General features: G+C 47.2%; 1 protein-coding gene across 2 annotated transcripts in view; it reads right to left on the bottom strand.

Moving 5' to 3' along the window:
• Window positions 1-20,236, bottom strand: part of TMEM39A (transmembrane protein 39A) — a 31,218-nt gene that overhangs the window by 2,601 nt on the left and 8,381 nt on the right. The window contains exons 1-7 of one of the 2 annotated variants that reach the window (XM_075118954.1): window positions 10,663-10,690; window positions 8,262-8,455; window positions 7,099-7,321; window positions 3,802-3,885; window positions 1,998-2,152; window positions 1,147-1,495; window positions 57-244 (exon numbers count right to left, since the gene is read on the bottom strand). In XM_075118954.1, coding sequence (XP_074975055.1) covers window positions 57-244; window positions 1,147-1,495; window positions 1,998-2,152; window positions 3,802-3,885; window positions 7,099-7,321; window positions 8,262-8,374 — 1,112 coding nt within the window. In that variant the 5' untranslated portion in view covers window positions 8,375-8,455; window positions 10,663-10,690. Of the gene's footprint in view, window positions 1-56; window positions 245-1,146; window positions 1,496-1,997; window positions 2,153-3,801; window positions 3,886-7,098; window positions 7,322-8,261; window positions 8,456-10,662; window positions 10,691-20,236 lie in introns of those variants that run through there. The other variant, XM_075118952.1, reaches the window with a different exon arrangement.

Genomic DNA, 20,236 nt, shown 5'->3' with positions numbered 1-20,236 from the left:
TAGAATGCCCTCGTTTAATGGGGAGAGCGCACTGACCCCTCCCGGCCTGCACTTACATGTGCTGTGGGGCGTTGCTGTATGAGCCGTGTTCTAGCTTCTGCCACTTGCCCAGGTGGGCGGCTGATCTGTGCAGCAGGTCGCAGTACTTGGGGGGCAGCAGCTGCGTGGTGAGCATAACGAAGGCGTTGATCCACACCATGATGAGGTGCTCGCAGGACCAGCGCATGTCGTAGTACTGGGTGCTCTGCAAGAGACCGGACGGGAGGTTAGCGCCGCTGGCATGTCACAGCAGAGAGCATAGGGGGGTGCTGTGTACAACCAGCAGACCAGCTCCAGACTTCACAGGCATGCACTGCCAGGCCAGTGAGTTTGGAGGGTTACCACCTAGGAGACACCTCAGAGTTCCTTCTCCTGGGCCTAGAGGAGAATGGGCAGGGGATGATGCAGCCTGTGATGTACTTGTGCATCTCCTCCCCCAGCAGCTGATACCAGAAGGGTAGCTGAGCCATGGAGCGTACATGGACCAGGGTTGCTCCATGGATTGTGGAGCCCTTTCCCTTCATTGCAGCAGATTAATGATCAGACAATCTTAACAAGCTCCAGTCGCACAACAATGGACAACAGAAACTGGGCTGACGGTGAAAGTCCCCGATTTCTTAGTTCATAGGCACTGAGCCCGGCACAATTTAGAGAACCAAAACACAGCCCTGGCACCAACACTGCAGATCTTTGGTTCAGGTCCAGACTTCCCTGCTGGCCCTGTTCTACAACAGGTCGAACCAAAACAGATCCAAACACACGCGCCCCAACCTTTGGCGAAACTTGGGAGGTGAACATGGCAGCTAGGGCCCACTTGTGGCATGACCACAGTTATCTGTCGGTCTGGGGAAGAGAATGGGGGTTAGTAAACGGGGGGAGGGGACCACGGGTGCATCACGTGTATGGCAATACCTATCCGCCAACCAGGAGCGGTACTAGTGCATTCCAGATGCAGCCACACTCCACCATCCAGGCTGCCAAAAGGGGAGACAGAAAAAAGGGGGATTAACCAGTAATCTGGCACGTCAACGATTTCGTGCAAAACTGAGGAGGCAGCAGCGAGGAGGGGGAGAGCCGGGGAGAGCGCCCAAGGTGGACAACAGCTACCTTCACGAAGCACAGCGGCAGGAAGGCCACATAGTAGGCACTGAAGAGGGAGTTGAAGAGAACCTCCTTGATCCTGCGGTTGAAGTCCGCTTTCAGGCACTCCACCTCATTGCGGATGAGGTCCGGGGAGAGGGGACAACTGTGTGAGGGGATGGCCGTAGGGTTATTGAACTGTTCTTTCAGGGACTCCCGCAGGAGCGAGAGGAAGTCTTTGGGTTTAACCAGGCTGCCTATGCCTGAGGTCCCGTCATCCACCATCTGATCCTGCACCAGGTAGCTGCAGTCCGTTGGGAGGGGCTGCGCTCTGCTGTCTTGGTGGAAGCAGCAAAGGGGAACGTAGACACCGAACCTGTGGGAAAGGAGGGTGAGATGGCTGCTGACCACACGCGAGACCAAGTGCCATCATTGAACAGACACAAGCGCACTCCAGGGAGAAACTCCACGGAAGCCAGCGCTGCCTGGTACTCAGAGCCCAATGGTCTCCTCCCTATAAGAAACGGAGCCTCTGCGTGGAACAGAGTTGTCTCTCTAAAATTCTTGGCTAGGAGATCCGTGAGCCCACATCTGAGGTTCAATAAACCCACTTACTACTAACAGTACATCCACCACTTCTCTCCATGGCGCCAGAGCTAATGGCTCTCCTCTCCTTCAGACACCTTCTACCCCACACACTCCTACCCAACTGGAGTTCAGAAGCCAGGAACTCCTCTAACCACACACCCCTCCAACATGGGTCACACGTCAGCAGTTTTTCTCTGTACAACATTCCCAGCATGGCTGAGGCCACGCATTTCCCACCTCCACTGGGGCTCATGGCCCTGTCCTTTCCCCAAGGTAAGGGCAATACTCACGGGTAGCCCAAGAAGAGGAGGTTGAGCACAGAATGGCTGCGGAAGAGATTGACCAGAGTCCAGCAGAGCACCCAACCGCACAGCGTGAGCAGCACCAGGCGCGCCATAATCAGTGCCATGTAGTGAATCACTGACGTTGCGCCCACCTGAGAGGCCTGCAAATTCAAAACCCAGAAGAAAGAATTACCTAGTGCCATGGTATGACTATGTGGCAGGCACTTGATGGGGAGAAAGAGGGTCAGCAGGATTCCAGCTGAAGTGGAGTAACTGCTGCCCTCTTCCCCAGGAACAGAGATGGCGAGGGGTGTTGGGAGGTAGCTCTTCGAGCCCATTCGTTGGTTGGGACAATCCAAAATAATAGTGACTATTTAGAGCCCAGCCTGAACCCACTGCAAGTGACAGGCCAGCACGTCCCTGCAGCCCGCAGCTTCCCGCAGCTCCCATTGGCCGGGAACAGCGAACTGCAGCCACTGGGAGCTGCAGGGGGCCATGCCTGCGGATGGTCAACGTCAGCAAAATGTCTCGCGGCCCGCCAGCTGGTTATCCTGATGGGCCACATGTGGAAGGTTGATGACCCCTGTGCTAGGTTACTCCTAGAACAGGGCCTTTTAAAGTTGAACTGCAAAGTAGGGAACAAATATTTTGTTAGCCCTTTATTGCTCCATGATGACGAGACACATGTTGCATCTTGAACATTCTCTCCCCCTACTCCAGTATATTTACAGACTGCAGTCTTTCAAAGAGAAGATGCATTCAAGATTACAATAAAGGAATTATCTGTGGTCTCTGAAGAGGTCAAAGCAGATTACATTAAGAAAAAATTCTTAGGAGTCAGCAATTGAGCAGGCCATATAAGAGATTCCTCAGCAAGGGGTTTCAAGGCCCCATTATCATAGAAATCCAAGAATGGTCTAGGGGAGGCATTACTGAGGACGATATCTTAAGTGGAAAAGATAGAACTCAGAGACGGAGAAGAGCTTTTGAGGTCCCACTTAATCCAGTCTCCTGCTGAACAGGGCAGGATTGCTCCCTACTGTACATTTTCCAATGTTTTGTCTGTCCCAGCTTTAACTATCCCAGTGGCTAGAGCTTCCAACACTTACTTGTCTTTTCATTTGCAAAACTGTTGGCGGCCCAAGTGATCTTTCCCAGCCCAAACTTGGACCACTTCTGCCCTCAAATACACAGACACAATTCTCAGTAAAATCAAGGAATGTTGTGCTCCTGGGAGGCTTCTGAAAAGCAACCAGAGCTGAAGAAGAGCAGGTCTACCAGCTATGCACGCTTCCTATTTCACTAACTTCTCAGCCTTTATTTTATACCCATTTTAGCCATGACTTTGAACTCCCTTGAATCTCTGACATTTCCCTTGTCTGGAAATCTCTTATTTTCCCCTCTAGAATATCATCAGAATTTAGCCTTGGCTGAGCAACCTATTCTTTCCTTCACTGCCTCAACTATTGCAATTCCCTTCGCTGCTCCTCCCAAATGCCAGCAGCCAGATGACTCCCACAGAGGAAGTGAGACCATTTCACCTCCTTCCAGTTCTCAAAGAGAGAACACAAAGGCCAGGATGCTCCTGAATGCTACAGGGCAGGTGGGAGCCAGGGAGCAGAGCACAGCCCAGAGGTAAAGGGGGAGTTCCATGGGCACCATCAAAGCAGCGTGCTCAGCCCTTCACAGCCATACTGAGGTGTTGGACATTTGGGCTGTTCCTCCCCACACATGAATTCACTCAGCTCACTAAAGACCTCTCTAGGACAAGTATCTAGACGTGGTAGAGGAAGCAACTGCAGAATGTTACCTCGGAGATGAGGGCCCACACCAGCCTCCGTGCCAGCATCACCGTGATGAACGCTGCCAGGTGGTAATCAATGAGGTGAAAATTCTAAAGGAGGAAAAAGAAAAGGTTTTCACCAGGAGAAGGCACCAGTGAAACCTACCTGGCGGGGGTGGGGCTGCTCGGCTGGCTGGAGTGGGGAGAACCAGGAGCTCAGATGAGTAAGCATCAAGTCTGCCAGTTGTGGGGGGAAGAGAAGCTAGCAAATTTGTCACACCGGATCCGCCCGGGGAGTGAGGAAGCAAGACATGCACCATACACAGGTCCTGGCTCCCTTAACAACTACAGCTTAGAAAGAAAACCCTGAGCCAAAGACAGATCTATAGTCCGTAGCATCTTGAGGAGCACTGTGCACAAATTCTCTTGGAAAGGTAACATTACCAACCAGAAAAGGGGTTTCCAAAATGCAGTTCCCAGAACAAGGCAGCCTGTCTTGTTCTTTAGGCAGCAATATGGGCTGTGGAGACCACAAGTTCCAGCACGCAATACTCCAGCTTGATTTGAGAACTGTCATCTCCACAGGCCACAGCTCTGTATTAAAGTTAGCAGCAGCTGCAGTAGTATCAAATTAGATACAGCTTTTGGGGTCCTTGGAAACTGCCAGTACAGCTGTCCAACGGGCTAAGCCTGGGTGCCACTGAACTTTGTGTCTAGTACCTGGAAGTTCCTCGAGTGAATGAGAACATTTGGCTTCTGATAGGGGCAGAGATGAGATAAGTAAGGTAGATTTCACAGAGAAGATCTAAGACAGAACATTCTTTCTTCACAGATAAGAGTAATCAGGCCTGTACTGTAGCTGAATTTCAAAAGAACAGCGAAATAATTTCATTGCCAATAATGTTTATAGGTATGAATACTGAGAGATCAAATCAAAACCTCATGTTTCGAAGAAGGATTACCGCCCACCCCATATGCAGTACTGCTTAACTGGCTAAGTGCATTCTGAGGAGGTTTGTCCAATTTGGAAGCATCAGGCATAAGCCACCACCCTAAGGCAGGATGCTCACCTTGCTGGGCCAACCCAGTGTGACTCAGGAAGGCAATGTTGGTGCTTAAGGCCTACATTAAACTCAGGAGAGCTGAAGTCAGTGGAGATCCTCAGCTGTTGTATATCAGTGTAACTCTGCTGCTGATTTGCTCTGTGACTCTCATGGAAATTCCAGCTATCTTCTTCAATTGGTTTCTGTTGCTCACAGTTGGTTTTGACTACAGGAGTAGCCATTCCACAAGCCAGGAGTCTAACAGACCCTTTGCTCCATTCCAAAACCAAGGTGCGGACTAGAACTGGTAAATATCAGATCAACATTTTCATCTACAATTTCCGCTAAGGGACCTTGCAGGTCAACTAAGGGACTAAGTCTCTTCACCTCTATAACCCTACCGGATTGGCAGATTGTGGGGCTTATTTCACTCATTTATGTCAAATGCTCATCCATCTCTGGATTGAAGGAGCCACGAGGAGAAGCTACGTAATGAGGAGACACGGGCTCTCTGAGGATGGGTGTGATGCTCTGTACCTCAGGAGAACACCCTGCACCATAGGTGCTGACTCCGTGGGTGCCCCAGGGTTGGAGCACCCACGGGGGAAAATTGGTGGGTGCTCAGCACCTACTAGCAGCTCCCCCCCGCCCAGCTCACCTCCGCCTCCTCCCCTGAAGACTCCGGCGCCGCTCCGCTTCTCCCCCTTCCCTCCCTCCGAGGCTTGCTGCGAATCAGCTGTTTCGCGCACGGCAAGCCTGTGAGGGAGGGGGGAGAAGCTGAGCGGTGGCACGCTCGGGGGAGGAGGCGGAGCAGAGGTGAGCTGGGGCAGGGAGCGGTTCCTCTGCACCCCCCGCCCCCAAGGTCACCTCTGCTTCCTACAGCCCTCCCCGCGCCCCGCCCCCGGGCTCACCTCCGCCTCCTCCCCTGAGCGTGCTGCCACTCCGCTTCTCCCCCTCCCAGGCCTGCCGCGTGCAAGCCTGGAAGGGAGGGTGGTGGAGGGGAAATGCGGCACGCCCAGGGGAGGAGGCAGGGGTGGGGATTTGGGGAAGGGGTTGGAATGGGACAGGGGTTGGGGCAGGGCCGGGGGGGGGGGGGAGGTTGAGGCAGGGCCGGGGGGGAGCTTGAGTGGGGCACGAGCACCCACCAGTGCCAGCTAAAGTCGGCACCTATGCCCTGCACCCCTATGTTCATCCTTATAATAGAATTGAGTGGTATCCAATGCAAAGTTTGTCATGTTGGATGTCTTTGGAAGGCTCATGATGCACTGAGCACTGTTGTTGAAGTAATGTTATAGGTTGTAATTTCATGTATATAGTTATGAGGCTGAAAATGTGTCCTCATGGCTTAAAACAAGCCCAGGCAAAACTCTCTAGGAGCAGAGGGGCAGTTCACACCGCATCAGGGCATGTATGGGACAAACCCAGCCCAGCCTCACAGGAACAAAGGACACTTGCCTAGGCAGCAACAAAAGAATCTGTTGGACTCTCAAGTGAGTCACGCCCATCCCCTTGGTCAGTTTGGGACTACAATGAGGTAATGCTCACCTGACTATGAAGGGTGGGGCGGGGGGGGAAGCCAAGAGGCAAGAAAGAACATGATAAAAGAGAGAGATGTTTGCCATGCTCTCTCTCTTCCACCTCCATCTACAGACACCACCACCAAGCGACTGAAGAGCTGATCAAAGGGGAAAGCCTGGCTGAAGGGCAACCAGCCAGCCTGTGGTGAGAAGCATATACATTTGAAAGGGCACTGTAAGTGTTAAGATCAGCTTAGAATGTGTTTTGCTTTTATTTCCTTTGACCAAATCAGACTTGTTGTGCTTTGACTTATCACTTAAAATCTATCTTTTGTAATTAATAAATTTGTTGGTTTATTCTACCTGAAGCAGTGTGTTTGGTTTGAAGCATGTCAGAGACTCCCCTTGGGATAACAAGCCTGGTATATATCAATTTCTTTGCTAAATTGACGAACTCATATAAGCTTGTAGCGTCCAGCTGACCTAACTGTACACTGCAAGATGGAGGTTCCTAGGGTTGTGTCTGGGACCGGAGATATTGGCTAGCATCATTTGGTTGCATAATCCAAGCAGCGGTCGGCCAAAAGTGCTCACTCAAGTAGCTGGGAGCAGTTTACATGCCTGAGGCTGTGCGTGAACAGCCCGGGAGTGGGGGTTCTCACAGCAGAGCATGGTAAGACTGGCTCCCAGAGTCGAGGATTGCAGTGACCTAGCAGATCACCGGTTCAGATAACACCAGGGGAACGTCACAATGGGGAACTCACCAGAGAGGTGCAGGAGGCAGGGTGATTGTAGGGATACCACCAGACAGTCTTGTAGATATTGATGTACTGAATAAAGAGCGCCACTAGCAGGTAGATGAAGAAGAGAAATTCAAAGAGAAGGCTCCCGTCCAGTGGCAGGTCAGGGATCCGGCAGTGACGCACAGGCTCTGGGGTGATCAGGGCCGTTATGGGAGGAGCTGAGAGGCTGATAGCACTACCATTCCTGAAACAGACAGACGCCATTAATTGTAGGGTCAGCATCCTGTGCTGGCTCAAGCTGCCTCCCTAAGGTTTCAGGGTGATACTGAATGGTGCGGGGGGCATGGGATTAAGGAAAGCAGAACCCTGCTGACCAGAGTTTGCATCATTCACACATCTGGCACAGGGAAAGTAGATGCTCCCTGCTCATCTTAACACAGTCAACACTCTTCCCTGGCCTCTTCCATAGATGCCTCTCAACTTCTCCAGGATTATTATAACCATTTCACAGAGGAGGACTAAGGCATAAAGAAGAGAAGTTACTTCCCCAACCTCATACCCTAGTGGCAGCGCATCTCCCCTTATACACCCTTCTGTTCTAGCTTTCCTCCCACCTTGCAGCAGAGGAAGAATCACGCCTATGCTCTGACACATTACAGTGATACAGGATTCCACAGTTCTAGGATTCATGGCCCCCAATCTTGCTGCTGGGGAAACAGATGAGAATTGTGCCTTCCTAGTCTCTATCACTCTGTCCTTTCCAGTGACACAAGGGGAATGCTATGCTTGTGAACATTTTCTCTCTTTGGGACAGACATTAAAATGTAAAACAGAAAGGAGACATACAGGGAAATGGGTCAGTCAGTGGCACAGCCAGGGGGACAATCTAGGAATTCCCTTCTAACCACCAGATCACTCTCCTTCGGAGAGCCAAGAATAGAATGCAGGAATCCTGGGTCCCAGCTTGTGCTCTAACCACTACACCTACTCCCTCCCAGTGCCACTAAAAAGAACTCAAGGTTCTGGTCTACCAATTTGCTGCTTCAGCCATTAGGTAAGACTGCTTCACAGAGCTTGGAACAGAACCCAGGATTCCTGGTTTCCAGGCTTCTGCTCTAACCATTAGAAAACACCTACTCACTGTATCATAGTGTGTCTTGCTGGCCATACTGTTTTGTCCTCACCTGTTTCTCAGACCAGTGCCGTTGCCACAGCTCCCGCCAACCAAAGTCTGGAGAGAAGGCAAAGCTGAACGGCTTAGCTGCTGCCGACTGGGTCCCCTCCTTCCACCGGGCATGACCAGGAACCGATCCACTTCCAGTGCCTCCAGCAGGCTCTGCCTTGAGACCCAGACAACAACCCAAAAGCCTTCCCAGCTCTGCAGGGGAGAAAGAGGTGGGGAGGAACAGCAGTATTAATTAAGCTGAAAACCTCCAGTGATCCACCTCACAGTTGAGACCAGGTCAACCCATCCAGAAAGAAGCCACATTTATTTGCACAGAAACTACTGGCAAACCTGGGACTCCTACCAATACCCTACCCCAATATTGGTACCCTGGGGCCACTGACCCTTTAAAACAATCTTAGGTCCCTTGTCTGCCTGAATGAATAGGATGGAACAGTGCTTACAGGTAAACATTAAGACATATTAGCACTATGCCTTTAAGAAGTGATTGTGTAAATGAATTGCCAATGAATAGTATAACCTCCTCTTGGCTGAGAAGCTGGACAGATGATCTCTAGTCACTAAGCAAAGCAGAATTATGTGCTCTAGTGTAACAGCAAGAATGAAATGAACCTCTCTTTGCTTCAATGTAAGAAACTGTGAAAGATAAACTGCTCTCCATAATTTTCTAAAACAATTTACAGTTGGAAAACAGTTTTTGAAGTTGGTGGAAAATGAGGCTCTGTGTACACTGGACGTCAAACAGTGTCAGCCATTGACTAGTTTACAGCTAGTTTTAGCAAAACAGCATCTCACTCTACTCTGGCAAAGAAAATGACCCCAGAGAGATGTGAATGTCTTACTATCACACTCTGCCCTTATAAAAGCAAGCTTTTTAAATGCATGTGAATTTATTAATTTCTTTAAACTGAAAACTATCATGCGTTTACTTTTAAAAAAAGAAAAATGGATCCACCGACTGTGCAGCTCAGATTAATAGTACAAAGCTGGAACTTCTGGTGCAGCAGTCACTAATTCCATGATTACTGTTTTTAAAATATATCTATGACTTATCCTTACAGAATTTTAGTGGGATTTGATGGTTAACAGATTGACAAATGTGAGCGACAGCTGTAAATTGGAGCCTCAGTCCTGCAAGTCACTCCACGTTGGGCAACTTTCCAGGATCAGGGTCTTGAAGGTGAAACCCAGACTAAAAGCACCTTGACCTGTTTGTAAGTTTCCAAGAAAGTGTACCTTCCAATACCTTTGAGCAAGAACGGAGCCTGAATCAAAGCCCTGCATCTGAACACCCCAAACTTCTAGGAAAATTTGGATCTGGCTTTAAAATTTGCAGATGGCCCCTATCTCTAATTATAAGCCAATTATCACCTCCTTTAAAATCCTAAAGAGTCACAGAGATGCCAAGAAGTATGTTGAGCAAGTCACATCACTGTCATCATGGACACAGCTTACGAAAGAGCCATTCCACCCTAAACATGTCCTCAAAGAACTTCCATTTTGTACTAATATGTTTTATGCACACTCTCCAGCTGAAGGCCAATTTTCATAAAATTTCAACGAGATCGGTTGAGCTCTTTTTTGAGATGACTATTTTGCATGTGCACCTGTAAAGATAGCTTGCAAAAACGAGGGGAAATGGACTAAGACTGCTCCCCTTTTTTAATCTGTTTATGTTTGTACAGTAGAATTTCAAAGTTTTGTCTAGAGTGGAAGAAATTATGGTGCCTGGAGAACTAGTGAAATGGTGACAGGGCTACAGCCAAGAGAGTGAAAGTTGAGCAATCTGGGCTGTGAGAGAAAGGTTTTTTTTTTTTTTAATTGTTATTTATTTAAAACTTTTTTTGGTTAATATCAAGTGAACTGTAATAACCAATTAACATTGTGAAGAATGGAAGCCTCTTTGCCTTTTCAATTCATGCATGAAAACTTGCAGTAGTTTCTTTAGACCTTTAAGAAGTTCTCCTGCAAAATTAGGGACGGCTAGACTTGATCCCCTGTTTCTGATATTTTAAGGTAAAATACAAGCAGAAAAGAAACCACAGGCTTTTTTTTTTAAATCTATTGTAATGAAGGAAAAGAAGGTACAAGCTCAACTGTAAAAAAAAAAAAAAAAGTCCTTTGAAGGTCACCTTAAAAAGAAAATGATGTTGTCTTTTGTGTTTTCTTAAGGCACTAATGATTTTTAGACCTCAAACTTGCCACAGACTTAGCCCTCAGTGGAGCACTTGTGCTTGTGATAGGTTAGGTAAGGCAATTCACTAATAAATGAGTTCTGTACAATTGATGTATTGGCCATGTAGGGGACTTCCCACTGGCCACTTTCAGTCATGAGCATCTGTACAATAAAAAACCAGCATGTATCCTACAGAAGGTATAGTATATACTATAGAACTCACTTGAAGCTTCCTGAGACTTCTTATAAATTGTGAAAGAGGAAGGATGGAAGACTCTAAAACATGAAAGGAATAACTTTAAAAGGCATTTTAAGCAAAACAAGATTATTTTATAAACTGGGGAAACTATTCATCTAATTCTCCCTAAAGGAATGCTGTACGGTAGAGGGCATAATATCCAGGGGTCTGTAATTTAACTATAGGCATTAAAGGGGCACTTAAAAAAATTATTTCCTTGTGTTATCCATTGCATATTCAATAATTCATGCAAAGAATTTAATTTGTGTCTAGCAATTTATGGAGTTTGTTTACTTATCAGCTTGCACACTGAAAGCAAAGCCACTTTCACCTTCTGGCTTTAGACCTTAGCACAGATGCTGGAGGGTTTCCATTGTTAAATAAGAATGTATATGAAAACCCTTTTTAATACACACACCCCCGATCTCTGTTATTCAAGATTTATATGGATATAACTCTATTGACTTCAGTGGAGTCAGTCTCAAATTACCCTGGTGTAAATAAGAGTAAAACTTGCATACCACCCACTTCTTTAATAAACACAAACAGGCCAGATTCACCCCTGGTTTAACTCCAGGGAAGTCAATGCAGCTACATCAGGAATGAATTTGGACTGAAAACTACATTTTGAGCCTTAAACCCAGTGTTCCTTTAAGAAAAATAGTAAGGTTTTTAATTATTTGTTTCATTTAAGGTATGGTTCAACTCTGAAAAGCGCGTAACAGTGCTCATAATCTCTTATTCCAACACACCTGACCCCTACGTGTATCCAGCTGCTCACCTGAGACAAAACTAAGTATGTTCTACTCTTTACTCGTTACCTCTGCAGAACCAGCACAGCTACTGGAGAGCGAGCTGGCGTCTATTCTGGCTTGTGCATCACCAGTAGAATTGTTTCTCAGAACCGCTCCAATGCACGGCCAAAACCTTCTTTCAATTGCAGCTCTGAAACCCAAGGCAAAAGGGGGTCGCATTGAAGGCAGTATTTGTTATGCACAGCCTTTGTTGCTGGTGATGATGTGCAAGCTGAAAAGCACCCAGCTTGGCTCTCAGATCCCAGTTTGAGTTTGCAGGGCTGGCAGTTAGAAAAAAAAACCAAACTTTTACTTGTAAACAGAGTACAGTAATTTGATCTGGAGTCATCAAGAGACAAATATAACATCCCAAGATGCCATTTTCACAGCCACTTTTCAGAGTAGAATTGCATTTTAAAAAGCACAACTAAATAAAAAAGTTGTCTAATATGCTTATGTACTCTCTCAAATAAGAATATTGAGAATTTTTAATTATCTTGTAATGTTGCCAAAAAAACAATTACTAAAAAGAATGGCTTTGGGATTGTCTAGTCCTCATGCCTGAAATCCATGCACTCTCTACAGCCACAGATTTAAACCCCAGTAGGAGTCAAATCAACCCTTTGTCCTTCCAAGGTAGATAGATTCAATATTGTGCAGTTTATGCTAGTTGGTGAGAAGGGAGACATTAACTTGAAGTTCTGAAAAGATGTGAAGATCCCCTGATCTTTGTTGTTGCTGTGCCCTGACTGGCCACCTTCTACCCCACAGGTGGCTGCATGTCAGGGGTGCTTCATGTATATAGTCTCAGTCATAAGAAGTGAACAAAAATGGCAGATATCAGCTCTCTCTGCTGAGACTGTTAGGTACCTGGATTTGACACCATATTGTCCCTCACAGGCCACCTGTTATCCTCCTGCACCATGATCACATGCACAGAAAATGTATCCTTCCTCTAAGCCCCTAAAGAGACATTCCTGTCTCCACCCCATCTCCTTGTGCCCTACAGGCGCATGTGTACATTACAGGACATACACAACTCACAGGTGAGTGTGATTCTCCACTTGGATGCCCCTGATTTCTGGATAAGCAGAGATGACGACCAGGGTGCTGCCATGCCTGTGAAGCTGTGCACTGCTGACCTGATGCCCCTTCCCCCGTCTCCCACAGCGATGCACAACAGGTGGTACCAGTGGAATCACTGAGAAGAGCAGTACCAGCAGTAAGCACAAAAGGAGCTATCAGCAACAGCTGACAGAACGCTATCAGCATTTCCAGGACCCCCGGATGCTAGTCACCAGAACTAGAACCACTGCCAGTGTCCAAATCCATTAGTGCTGGAAGGTGGGGGAAGGGAGATAAGCAGCAAGGAAAAGGAATGAGCAGAGAGAAGACTGGAGACAACTGAGGAAGGAAGAGGAGAAAGACCAGGGGACTTCTTATGTCCCTGTGACAGTTCCCTCGCTTGGGGTAAACTACATAATGTGGCAGGTCCCCTCATTTATTCCTGCAGCATAGCACATCTTATAACCACACCAGGACCCGTGCACGCTAGAACCCTTCCAGTACCTACCCCATATTGCCTTGCCCTGCTGCTGGGAGAAGAGGCTTTTGTGTAATTTCCAAACATGGGGCACTGCATTCACAGGGATGGGGTTCAGAGGATTGGCTGAACAAGTGCAGTTGCAATTCTCATGGCAAGAGACCTTTTAAGACTACATCCATTCAGCCAAGTCTGAATGACAGACTTCATCCCAGGTGCGGCAACCGAATGGTACAGCCACCACCTGCAGAACACTTGGGACAGCTGCTGCAAGGGGACATGAGTAGCTGTACAGGTGAGAGAAGCTCAGTGTATCCAAACCAATGGTTTGTTTGGAATGCCTGTTTTGCATAGGGCAGACAGAGCCACAAAGGTAGCTTCCTACCCAGAGGAGGGATAGAGGAGAGCAAGGAAAAGTCCTCTGGCTTTTGGGAGTATAACAAATAAAAGTCAAGGCATGACTTTTACTGTGCAAATATACAGGTTTCAGAGGAACAGCCGTGTTAGTCTGTATTCGCAAAAAGAAAAGGAGGACTTGTGGCACCTTAGAGACTAACCAATTTATCTGAGCATGAGCTTTCGTGAGCTACAGCTCACTTCATCCGATGCATACCGTGGAAACTGCAGCAGACTTTATATACACACAGAGACCATGAAACAATACCTCCTCACACCCCACTGTCCTGATGGTAATAGCTTATCTAAAGTGATCATCAAGTTGGGCCGTTTCCAGCAGAAATCCAGGTTTTCTCACCCTCCGCCCCCCCCCCCCCCCCACAAACTCATTCTCCTGCTGGTAATAGCCCATCCAAAGTGATAACTCTCTTCACAGTGTGTATGATAATCAAGGTGGGCCATTTCCAGCACAAATCCAGGTTCTCTCACTCCCTCACCCCCCTCCAAAAACCACACACACAAACTCACTCTCCTGCTGGTAATAGCTCATCCAAAGTGACCATTCTCCCTACAATGTGCATGATAATCAAGGTGGGCCATTTCCAGCACAAATCCAGGTTTTCTCACCCTCCACCCCCCCACACACAAACTCACTCTCCACTTTGGATAGGCTATTACCAGCAGGAGAGTGAGTTTGTGTGTGTGTGGGGGGGGGGGGCGGAGGGTGAGAAAACCTGGATTTCTGCTGGAAACGGCCCAACTTGATGATCACTTTAGATAAGCTATTACCATCAGGACAGTGGGGTGTGAGGAGGTATTGTTTCATGGTCTCTGTGTGTATATAATGTCTTCTGCAGTTTCCACGGTATGCATCCAATGAAGTGAGCTGTAGCTCACGAAAGCTCATGCTCAAATAAATTGGTTAGTCTCTAAGGTGCCACAAGTACTCCTTTTCTTTGTGCAAATATACAATCCTTCCATTTCTGTCTCTTCTTTTTCCTCCCCTATTTAAATTTTTTCCTCAGAAATCAAACAAATAATGTTAAGAACCTTGACTATAGCTCCCCGATCATCAATCTAATCCCAGACTTCCATTCATCTCACAAGCCTAATCCCACGCCTAAAGGATCAGTGAAGTTACATTACATACACCTTGAAAAAAAGAAATGCTTTTCTCTCTTCAACAAACTTCTGCAGCGAGCCCTGACATTTGGGTCAATTTCTGACTTGCTTTAAACCCTCTGCACCCCCTCTGAAACCAGAGGGTCTTTGTGCCCAGTTTACAGATGGAGAAGCTTAGACAGAGAGAAGACAGGTGACATGGCCAGCATAACAAAGCTAGGAACAGAAGGTAAGAGTCCTCCCAGTCCCGTGCTCTCACCATTAATAACGCCACTCGCTTTTGTCACTTTGTTGTAGCTAAAATTGAGATGGTGCTTGTACTACATCATTGGACTAGCATCACAAGAGCTAAAACGGAGGTTGTACTTTCATTTTTCCAAACCCATTTTCATGTAGAAATAACCGACAGGTTGTCAGACTGCAAACTAAATATTTGGCTTGCACGGCCCCCAGCAATAAAAACACAACTTTGCAACTCCCACTGGTAATAAAAGAGCACACCTGCCACCTGGAAGCAGAACCCTGTACCCCTCCCCCATTCAGGGAGGCATAACCGGTTAGCAGACCTCTGAAGTCAGCACATTTTCCATGTTCCCGCGCTGCATGGAACACTCGGAAGCAACAGATAAAGAGAGTATTAAACCACCAGAGGGAGAGAAAAATTATAAAGCATAGTCAAGGTCTGACTCTAGAGCCACTGAGCCAGCAAATTTAGAGTTAAGGCTTCAAATCAGTTCCAGATCCAGGGTCAGGGGACTCATGATCAGTACTACTGGATTCATTTTTAATCAGTGACTGAGAATTCCTCTCCCCTTCAAAATTTAAATTCAGAAGTAACAAGCCGACTAATGCAGGGTTCCACCATAAAGCACAATACTGGCAAATGGAAAGAAGCCATCAAGCAGTCTCTGTGTGAGACCCAAAACGGGGAAAAGTGCAGAAATTAATAATGAAAGGCAGACAAAGCCTCATTTGCTGTATATATACACAGTACCAGGGTGGATTTGATTTACATCGGGAAGACTCGATTTAATCATGGATTTCTACATAAAAGTGCATTCTTGTTGGTTGTTATAACCTTAATACATATTCTTCACAACTTAGAGATAGATGAGACCAAGCTGTGTCTCTTTTATGGCCTGCTGCCATTATAGGTTTTTCCTTCTAGTGAGAGAACAGTATGGTATTGGGGGCAGGCAAACTTTTTGGCCTGAGGGCTGCACTGGGTTTCTGAAATTGTATGGAGGGCCACTTAGGGGAGGCTGTGCCTCCCCAAACAGCCAGGCATGGCCCGACCCCCGACCCCTATCCGACCACCCCACTTCTCGCTCCCTGATGGCCCCCCCGGGACTCCTGCCCCATCCACCCCCCCTGCTCTCGGTCCCCTTACCGCCTCCAGTCTCCCCGCCCCTAACTGCCCCCCACCGCCCCATCCAACCCCGCCTCTCCTTCCTGACTGCCTCCCCCAGGACCCCTGCTCCCATTCAATCCTCGCTCCCCTCCCTCTGATCGCCCCAACCCCTATCCAAGCCCCTGCCCACCTCCCGAACCCCCCTGCCCTCTATCCAACCCCCTCTGTTCCCTGCCCCCTTACCGTGCTGCCTGGAGCACCGGTGGCTGGCAGGGCGGCTGCACCAGGACAGACAGCCACACAGCACAGAACACCCAGTCAGGCCGGGCTCTGCAGCCCCGCCACCCAGAGCACTGCGCTGCACAGCGGTGTGGCTGCGGGGGTGAGGGGACAGTGTGGGAGGGGCCGGGAGCTAGCCTCCCAGGCCAGGAGCTCGGGGCCAGGCAGGACGGTCCCACAGGCCGGATGTGGCCCGTGGGCCGTAGTTTGCCCACCTCTGGTATGGTAGATTTCAAATCAATGAAGGCTACACTCAGAAAGACCTCAAGACTTCTGGAATATGCTGCTCAAACAGTTTCACTTTTGTTTCTACTGCCTGTCCCTCCCTTCTCACATTTATCTCCAGACTTCTTCTTCTTCTCCAGATCTATTCTGCCCCCAACAATCTTCTATTCATTGAACTTTTTGAAACTTTGCACTTTAGAGGGAGGTAAGGGACCGACTCTGTGTACACAAATTTGCAGAGGGACAATAGAGTTGATGTCTGTTATTTCTCACCTCTATATATTATTTATTTATTTTGCTGTTAATAAGCATGTTATCTCTGGGGACACAAATCCACAGTTTGAGAACTGCAAAACTAAGCATCTCTGATCGTATCTTCTAGATTGAGCACTGAGTCCCATTGGGTAGACAGAAAGATTAACCTAAATAATCTATACAGAAGCCCCTGGAACTCCATAAGATTGGGTCCCTAATCCATGAACTATTGGAACTCATTTACAAAACTTTTCTTAAACACTACATGAATATATTGTCTCATACTACAGAACTAGAATTTATAATCCCTATTCCATGATGAGATATCTTTGAGCTATAATGTATCTTAATTAAAACTATCTTTAGATTAAATGCTTTTGGAGGAAAAAAAGCATCAAAAAATCCGATTTAATTAAAAAATAAAACAGATTTTTTTGATTTAAAAAAAAAAATCATTGATTTTTATCCACCCTGCACAGTACCACTGAAACGCATCCATCTCTGAGGAGGAAAACAGCCGGCAAGAAGGGCACTGGTGGGGAAAGTATTGGTCAAAGACAACGGGACAAACACCTGCTCTTTAAAACTTCCACGGCACTCGGTGTCCATGCAGGAGACAGGAGTTTGGCTGTGAAAATCTCACCTGAAAAAACTACCCACAGCAAAGTGCATGGGGCTCAATCTAGCTACTCATGGGGCATACTCGCTGCAAATTTGGGACACATCTATACACACCTCATTTTTATACCCCTCAGCCATTCCCTCAGACCACCTTAATGGAGGGGTGTGAAGAAGAGACTTTCAGAGGTGGGGATGGCACCTGGCCATCTTTAAGGTAGAGGGGAAAATGTGGGCGGGTGGGAGGGGGCAGTCTGGCACTCTGACTGAATCCTTCCCTTAATAGAAAAACAAAGCAAAACTTTAAAAGCGGTAAGAGAAAATACTTCAGCAGCATATAATTATCCTGTGGCACTCACTGCTGCAGGATGCTGTTGAAGCAAACAGCTTCATAAAATTGTAATGAAGGATTAAATAATTGCATGAATGAGGACATTTGTAGTTATGCTAGCAAGGACGGAAAAAATTACAGGAGCCATCAGTCTTCATGCCTCAGGGTGTAAACTGATCAACAGCCAACCGTCAGGAAGAAATTTCTCACCCAGAATACAGGGTTACACAATCACCCACCGGCACAGTGGGTTTCTTCAGCCTCCTTTATAATATGGCATTAGTATCTGTCACAGGCAGGATACTGAACTACAGACACCATTGGTTTGTTCTGGTAAGATAAGGAGAAAGAACTGCAGAGCTGGTCTGTTCTAGAACAAGAGTTCTGACAAGTTGCATCATTGGTCTATTTTGGTCTTACAATTCCTATGTTTCTCAATCATAAAGAGAAGGGGACAGGAATGCTCAAGTCTCATCCAGCGTGTGAGATTTAAAATAAAGAAGCTGACAGGAATTACTAAACTAAGAATGTTACCCAAAAGCCACTTGGCGTTGTCATCCGAGAGCTGGAAACAGTTTCAATTTGATACCCAAAATAGCATTTCTATACATAATAATGACATAGTTATAAGATCTGATCTCTCACATCCTACCACGGCTAGGAACAAAAGCCTTATACACTAATAGGAATGAGTAATCCCCTGTTCATCTCACTGATATAAAACAACTGCTTCTACACCTGATAAATTATGAGATCTTAGACCTCAAATGTGCCACTAGTCCAGAGTTGAATGTCACCCACCCCAGGCCTCAATGTAGAATAATTTTGGGGGAAATTTAAAAAACAAAACAAAACAAAAAAACAGTTTTATAAATGGCATTTCTGAAGCAGCTCAGAGGTTAGACTGTTAGAATAAATCCCAGAGAAGACAGATTAGCAGGCAGAGTGCACATGAGACAATTTATTGCCGCTGTATGTGTATATAAACACACAATCCTTGAATTGTCTTCATTCTACAGACTTTAGCAAGCAACTGTACATATACACAGTACCACTGAAACTCACCCACCACTGAAGAGCAGACATGCAGCCCTCTGGTTGACTGCCCACTGCATGAAAACGGGGAGGGAAATTTCAGCTAGGAGCACTGAGAATTTAAATATTGTGCATTATGTGAGTGGAGGGGGAAAAAACATTATTTTTAGAGCCATGACAAAAGATTCTGACCTAGGATCCTGTGTGCTAATTTCAGTCAGTGGCCATTTTTTTATGGCCAAGTTAACTACTGAAAAATTCAAGGTTTACTACAAACTCTGAGAAGCCCCATATATTCCCACCCAGCCTCTCACACAAAAGACACATGGCCTACTGGCCCACATACAGGACTGGTAGCCAGGAACTCCCTGTGTTCTAGCTCTTCCACTGACTTGCTGTGACACCTTGACCAAGTCACTTCAACTCTCTGGGCCTGAATATCCTCATCTGTAAAACAGTGATTATTTTTTGCCTTGCAGGGCGGTAGTTAATGTTTGTACAGCACTATATACAGTAAAAGCTGTGTTATCTAGCCCTGTACCAACTGGAAAGCTCCATAAACCAGCATTTCTAATCTTCATGAAAAGTCTGGTTTATAGACTGGTTGGTGCGGGGCTAGCAGGCTCCCTACCTGGCTCCCCAGAAGCAGCAACATGTCCTTGCTGCTCGTAGGCAGAGGAACGGCCACAAGGGGTTCAGAGTCCAGGAGGGGGTGTGGGGCTGCAGTGCGGGCTCTGGGAGGGAATTTGGGTGCAGGAGGGGACTCAGGGAAGGGAGTTGAGGCACAGGATGGGTTTTGGGGTGCCAGATCTGGGGGGTGCTCACCTTGGGCGGCTTGCCGCAAGCAACAACCTGCTCCAGCTACTCTTAGGCGGAGGCGCGGCAGACGGCTCTGCACACTGCTTCCGCCCAGAGGCGGTGCCCCTGCAGCTCCCATTGGCCACAGTTCCCGGCCAATGGGAGCTGCAGAGCCAGAGCTCAGGGCAGGGTCGGGACAGCACACAGAGCCGTCTGCCGCGCCTCCACCAAGGAACAGCAGGGACAGGTGGCGGCTTATGGGAGCCGCCCGAGGTGAATGCCCCCCCCGATTGGCACCCCAAAATCCATCCCTAACCCCGAGCCCCCTCCTGCATCCAAACTCCCTCCCTCTTAGTTAACCGGCATTCTTCACTTACTGGTACCCCCCATTTCCCCAAAATGCCGGGTAAAAAAGCTTTTACTGTAACTGCTAATTGTTTTTACAAGATTTTCTTAAACAAACAAAAGCAGCATTTCTCCTGTCCATGCCTGTTTACCAACTAGAATTTTTAAGGTAATTCAATCAGTACAACACAAATTGCAAAGCAGAAATCACTAGGATTTTTTTTAATATGCTCAAAATAGGATAAAGAATAATTACAAATCAGATGAGAAAGCTGCCCCCTTTGCTGTTTGAGGACATGCAGTAGGACTTGGGGGATTCCATTCCAATCAGAAAGCTGGAGACTTTCAAAGCTGTTTCAAATTCTAGTGTGTGTGTGTCTGTGTGTGACGTTAAATTTACCTGTAATATATCTAAAAAATCAGAATTTATCTTGCAGCAACTTTGAATGTCCCTGCTTTCTTGTGCA

This window comes from Caretta caretta, chromosome 1, assembly GCF_965140235.1.
Source record: "Caretta caretta isolate rCarCar2 chromosome 1, rCarCar1.hap1, whole genome shotgun sequence".
NCBI classification, from domain to species: Eukaryota; Metazoa; Chordata; order Testudines; family Cheloniidae; genus Caretta; species Caretta caretta.
Note: the sequence above shows the minus strand (reverse complement) of the source record. Positions and strands in the feature narration are given on the sequence as shown.